Source organism: Vicia villosa, unplaced genomic scaffold (genome assembly GCF_029867415.1).
Source record: "Vicia villosa cultivar HV-30 ecotype Madison, WI unplaced genomic scaffold, Vvil1.0 ctg.005748F_1_1, whole genome shotgun sequence".
Classification (NCBI taxonomy): Eukaryota; Viridiplantae; Streptophyta; class Magnoliopsida; order Fabales; family Fabaceae; genus Vicia; species Vicia villosa.
In genome coordinates, this window is record NW_026706673.1 from 89,552 (window position 1) to 96,238 (window position 6,687).

A 6,687-nucleotide genomic window follows, 5' to 3' on the forward strand; every position below is an offset into this window, starting at 1 on the left:
CGAATCAAGTGAAGCTATGGAATAAGATCAAAATCGGTTGAGATGATGCAAAACTAGAGTGTGATACAAAAAGTAGTTTGGTTACCCAGTGGTACACCCTAGGCCGTGATGGGATTCTGTTGGGTTGACCCCTTTTCTAACCCATATTTTACAGTACTAGAACGCCAAAGAGGCTTTTCCAAATATAAAATCCGCACTGTTGTAGATTCTACATTCTTTATAGTATTGGCGGCCGGAGTCAACACAAAAACTGTCTTGGTAGCCGGAAATTCCACATCGATAAAAGACATATTTGTCTAATTATGAATATAATGCCATAGCCTGGCCGTTTACTTCGCCTGCAGTGTTCTCAAAGGACATCTCTTGTGCAAGGAATCCATTATCTAAGACGCCTTCATAAAACAATGAAAAGTATCAGATAAATTAATACAACCTTCTAACAAACACCACTAACAAATAAATTTACACATTATTTTTTGTGAAATATAATTTTATGGAATCAGATAAAATAAAATAGAGTAGAACAAAAAAAAAGATAAACCAAATATTCAAAAACAAAGAGTGAAGTAAACAATAGTGTCGTGCTGTGTGCAAATTTAGGGATGCGGCTGAAGGCCATAATTGCAAATGGAAATACTTGAGTAAACCAAATTAAAGGGACAAATTCAAATTGTTTAGTATGCATTTCCTTAAATGAATTGAACTCGTTTGTGAGTAATCTTCTCATTCAAGTTAAGCTTCATATTCTCTTGCTTGATAAATCTATCAGCAAGGATCCACTCCCTCCATGGGTTGAGTCGGAGGATGTATCATTACTTCATACAAGTGAATTTCATGTCGTGGATGTTTTTGTTTCAACATATGGAACTGGAAATTTCATTAGAATGGTTGATGCGATGTTGTCTTCACCTTTTCGCATCACGAGATGTTATGCCATTCACGTGAAAAATTGGGTTTATAATGAACACATTATTGTTGATCAAGATGAATGGAACATTGTCATTGTTTGAGATGGCATTTATGCCACTAACAAATAAATTTACACATTATTTTTTGTGAAATATAATTTTATGGAATCAGATAAAATAAAATAGAGTAGAAAAAAAATAAAGATAAACCAAATATTCAAAAACAAAGAGTGAAGTAAACAATAGTGTCGTGCTGTGTGCAAATTTAGGGATGCGTCTGAAGGCCATAATTGCAAATGGAAATACTTGAGTAAACCAAATTAAAGGGACAAATTCAAATTGTTTAGTATGCATTTCCTTAAATGAATTGAACTCGTTTGTGAGTAATCTTCTCATTCAAGTTAAGCTTCATATTCTCCAGCTTGATCAATTTATCAGCAAGGATCCACTCCCTCCATGGGTTGAGTCGGAGGATGTATCATTACTTCATACAAGTGAATTTCCTGTCGTGGATGTTTTTGTTTCAACATATGGAACCGGAAATTTCATTAGAATGGTTGATGCGATGTTGTCTTCACCTTTTCGCATCACGAGATGTTATGCCATTCACGTGAAAAATTGGGTTTATAATGAACACATTATTGTTGATCAAGATGAATGGAACATTGTCATTGTTTGAGATGGGATTTATGCCACAATCCATTAGTTTACAATAAATAAATTAAAGTAAAATTTCTGTTTTTATCAATTATACATTTATTTTTATTTATATGTTAAAATTCCCAATAATAAAAAAATTTGATTACGAAGAAATTAAATTAAATTATATATTTTTAGAAATAGAAAAAGTTATATCTAATATGCGCGCAAGTGCACACCTATTTATAATTTATAATACTAACAAAAACAAAAACAAAATAAAGACAAACCAAAAATTAAAAAACATAATATAATTTGTTTAAACATGAAATCACATAGTAACATTTCATGATCCATAAATGAACTAACTAACCTGGCTTACACACACTAAGAACAAAACCACCAAGACCTTATATGGAGAAGATATTGCTAACCATGGAATTGTCTAAAATGCAGTATGATATTGGAACTTTGTGTTTTGATAAAATTCATAATCTATATTCTAATGATTATAAGCCATACTTAAGAACTAAAACGACAAATTACCAAAATCAAATATCAATTCATTTGCAAGCAACCATAGATACTCATAAGCTTAGCAGTTATCAGTCAGGAATCAAGTCTAACACTTAATTTTTATAGCAATTGTAATTGCATAATCAACCTTCAAACTCTAACACTTAAACTATAAATGATCAACTAGAACCTAATGAAAAGAAAAAAATACTTAGATATGTTTTTCTGCAACAACTTATAATTTTCCACCTCCAAGGTAAGGAGTGAAAGGTATCTCGGTTGATAGTAACCAATAATATCCTGAAATCAAACACGCAACTGTGAAGTTTAAAGCGTGTTTAGGATGAGTAATAACATGTTCCCTTGGCCATTTAACTCCATTCTTTGCTACAGCTCATAAGCCATAATTTTTATATTCAGCATAAAAAGGTAAATCTTATGCATAATCGGTGCCACCCGGCTTCAGCCATCCTTCAGCATCTAACACTACACTTATGTGACATTCCATGAATATGGTTCTGGAGTAAGCCTACTAGGGTCTTCCTAGATACTTCCGAATCAAGTGAAGGTATGGAATTAGATCCAAATCGGGTGAGATGATGCAAAACTAGAGTGTGAAACGAAAAGTAGTTTGGTTACCCAGTGGTCCACCCTAGGCCGGGATGAAATTCTGTTGGGTTGACCCCTTTTCTAACCCATATTTGACAGTACTAGAACGCCACAGCGGCTTTGCCAAATATAAAATCTGCACTGCTGTAGATTCTACATTCTTTATAGTATTGGCGGCCGGAGTCAGCACACAAACTGTCTTGGTAGCCGGAAATTCCACATCGATAAAATACATATTAGTCTGAGTATGAATATAATGCCATAGCTTGGCCGCTTACTGCCCTTGCAGTGTTCTCAAAAGACATATCTTGTGCAAGGAATCCATTATCTAAGACGCCTTCATAAAACAATGAAAAGTGTCAGGTAAATTAAAACAACCTTCTAACAAACACCACTAACAAATAAATTTACACACTATTTTTTGTGTAATATAATTTTATGGAATCAGATAAAATAAAATAGAGTAGAACAAAAAAAAAGATAAACCAAATATTCAAAAACAATAGTGGCGTGCTGTGTGCAGATTTAGGGATGCGACTGAAGGCCATAATTGCAAATGGAAATACGTGTGTAAACCAAATTAAATGGACAAATTCAAATGGTTTAGTATCCATTTCCTTAAATGAATTGAACTCGTTTGTGAGTAATCTTCTCATACAAGTTAAGCTTCATATTCTCCTGCTTGATCAATTTATCAGCAAGGATCAACTCCCTCCATGGGCTGAGTCGGAGGATGTATCATCACTTCATACAAGTGAATTTCATGTCGTGGATGTTTTTGTTGCAATAGATGGAACTGAAAATTTCATTAGAATGGTTGATGCGATGTTGTCTTCACCTTTTCGCATCACGAGACGTTATGTCATTCACGTGAAAAATTGGGTTTATAATGAACACATTATTGTTGATCAAGATGAATGGAACATTGTCATTGTTTGAGATGGCATTTATGCCAAAATCCATCAGTTTACAATAAATAAATTAAAGTAAAATTTCTGTTTTTATCAATTATACATTTATTTATATTTCTATGTTAAAATTCCCAATAATAAAAAAATTTGATTATAAACAAATTAAATTAAATTTTTTATTTTTAGAAATAGAAAAAGTTAAATCTATTATGCGCGCAAGTGCACACCTATATATAGTTCAGAATACAAACAAAAACAAAAACAAAGTAAAGACAAACTAAAAATTAAAAAACATAATATAATTTGTTTAAACATGAAATCACATAGTAACATTTCATGATCCATAAATGAACTGATTAACCTGGCTTACACACACTAAGAACAAAACCACCAAGACCTTATATGAACAAGATATTGCTAACCATGGAATTGTCTAAAATGCAGTATGATATTGGAACTTTGTGTTTTGATAAAATTCATAATCTATATTCTAATCACTATAAGCCATACTTAAGAACTAAAACGACAAATTACCAAAATCAAATATCAATTCATATGCAAGCAACCATAGATATTCATAAGCTTAGCAGTTATCAGTCAGGAATCAAGTCTAACACTTAATTTTTATAGCAATTGTAATTGCATAATCAACCTTCAAACTCTAACACTTAAACTATAAATGATCAACTAGAACCTAATGAAAAGAAAAAAATACTTAGATATGTTTTTCTGCAACAACTTATAATTTTCCACCTCCAAGGTAAGGAGTGAAAGGTATCTCGGTTGATAGTAACCAATAATATCCTGAAATCAAACACGCAACTGTGAAGTTTAAAGCGTGTTTAGGATGAGTAATAACATGTTCCCTTGGCCATTTAACTCCATTCTTTGCTACAGCTCATAAGCCATAATTTTTATATTCAGCATAAAAAGGTAAATCTTATGCATAATCGGTGCCACCCGGCTTCAGCCATCCTTCAGCATCTAACACTACACTTATGTGACATTCCATGAATATGGTTCTGGAGTAAGCCTACTAGGGTCTTCCTAGATACTTCCGAATCAAGTGAAGGTATGGAATTAGATCCAAATCGGGTGAGATGATGCAAAACTAGAGTGTGAAACGAAAAGTAGTTTGGTTACCCAGTGGTCCACCCTAGGCCGGGATGAAATTCTGTTGGGTTGACCCCTTTTCTAACCCATATTTGACAGTACTAGAACGCCACAGCGGCTTTGCCAAATATAAAATCTGCACTGCTGTAGATTCTACATTCTTTATAGTATTGGCGGCCGGAGTCAGCACACAAACTGTCTTGGTAGCCGGAAATTCCACATCGATAAAATACATATTAGTCTGAGTATGAATATAATGCCATAGCTTGGCCGCTTACTGCCCTTGCAGTGTTCTCAAAAGACATATCTTGTGCAAGGAATCCATTATCTAAGACGCCTTCATAAAACAATGAAAAGTGTCAGGTAAATTAAAACAACCTTCTAACAAACACCACTAACAAATAAATTTACACACTATTTTTTGTGTAATATAATTTTATGGAATCAGATAAAATAAAATAGAGTAGAACAAAAAAAAAGATAAACCAAATATTCAAAAACAATAGTGGCGTGCTGTGTGCAGATTTAGGGATGCGACTGAAGGCCATAATTGCAAATGGAAATACGTGTGTAAACCAAATTAAATGGACAAATTCAAATGGTTTAGTATCCATTTCCTTAAATGAATTGAACTCGTTTGTGAGTAATCTTCTCATTCAAGTTAAGCTTCATATTCTCCTGCTTGATCAATTTATCAGCAAGGATCAACTCCCTCCATGGGCTGAGTCGGAGGATGTATCATCACTTCATACAAGTGAATTTCATGTCGTGGATGTTTTTGTTGCAATAGATGGAACTGAAAATTTCATTAGAATGGTTGATGCGATGTTGTCTTCACCTTTTCGCATCACGAGACGTTATGTCATTCACGTGAAAAATTGGGTTTATAATGAACACATTATTGTTGATCAAGATGAATGGAACATTGTCATTGTTTGAGATGGCATTTATGCCAAAATCCATCAGTTTACAATAAATAAATTAAAGTAAAATTTCTGTTTTTATCAATTATACATTTATTTATATTTCTATGTTAAAATTCCCAATAATAAAAAAATTTGATTATAAACAAATTAAATTAAATTTTTTATTTTTAGAAATAGAAAAAGTTAAATCTATTATGCGCGCAAGTGCACACCTATATATAGTTCAGAATACAAACAAAAACAAAAACAAAGTAAAGACAAACTAAAAATTAAAAAACATAATATAATTTGTTTAAACATGAAATCACATAGTAACATTTCATGATCCATAAATGAACTGATTAACCTGGCTTACACACACTAAGAACAAAACCACCAAGACCTTATATGAACAAGATATTGCTAACCATGGAATTGTCTAAAATGCAGTATGATATTGGAACTTTGTGTTTTGATAAAATTCATAATCTATATTCTAATCACTATAAGCCATACTTAAGAACTAAAACGACAAATTACCAAAATCAAATATCAATTCATATGCAAGCAACCATAGATATTCATAAGCTTAGCAGTTATCAGTCAGGAATCAAGTCTAACACTTAATTTTTATAGCAATTGTAATTGCATAATAAACCTTCAAAATCTAACACTTAAACTATAAATGATCAACTAGAACCTAATGAAATGAAAAAATACTTAGATATGTTTTTCCGCAAAAACTTCTCATTTTCCACCTCCAAGGTAAGGAGTGAAAGGAACCTCTGTTGATAGTAACAAATAATATCCTGAAATCAAACACGCAACTGTGAAGTTTAAATCGTGTTTGGGATGAGTAATAACATGTTCCCTTGGCCATTTAACTCCATTCTTTACTACAACTCACAAGCCATAATTTTTATATTCAGCATAAAAGGTAAATCTTATGCATAATCGGTGCCACCCCACTTCAGCCATCCTTCAGCATCTAACACTATACTTAAGTGACACTCCATGAATATGGTTCTGGAGTAAGCTTACTAGGGTCTTCCTTGATACGTCCGATTCAAGTGAAGCTATGGAGTA

The 6,687-nt window shown here is 32.6% G+C and overlaps 2 protein-coding genes across 2 annotated transcripts; both read left to right on the forward strand.

Moving 5' to 3' along the window:
• Positions 1-3,203: 3,203 nt before the first annotated feature.
• On the forward strand, positions 3,204-3,611 carry LOC131642742 (pectinesterase/pectinesterase inhibitor PPE8B-like). The gene has a single exon (XM_058912959.1). It carries the CDS (start codon positions 3,204-3,206, stop codon positions 3,609-3,611), a length of 408 nt encoding a protein of 135 aa, XP_058768942.1.
• A 1,616-nt stretch (positions 3,612-5,227) lies between these two features.
• LOC131642743 (pectinesterase/pectinesterase inhibitor PPE8B-like) lies at positions 5,228-5,635 on the forward strand. Its single transcript, XM_058912961.1, has one exon. It carries the CDS (start codon positions 5,228-5,230, stop codon positions 5,633-5,635), a length of 408 nt encoding a protein of 135 aa, XP_058768944.1.
• The last annotated feature ends 1,052 nt before the right edge of the window (positions 5,636-6,687 follow it).

Excerpts from the sequence above, each read along its gene's own strand:
- LOC131642742 (XM_058912959.1), top strand. The coding sequence starts at position 3,204 with ATGCGACTGAAGGCCATAATTGCAAATGGAAATACGTGTGTAAACCAA.
- LOC131642743 (XM_058912961.1), top strand. The coding sequence starts at position 5,228 with ATGCGACTGAAGGCCATAATTGCAAATGGAAATACGTGTGTAAACCAA.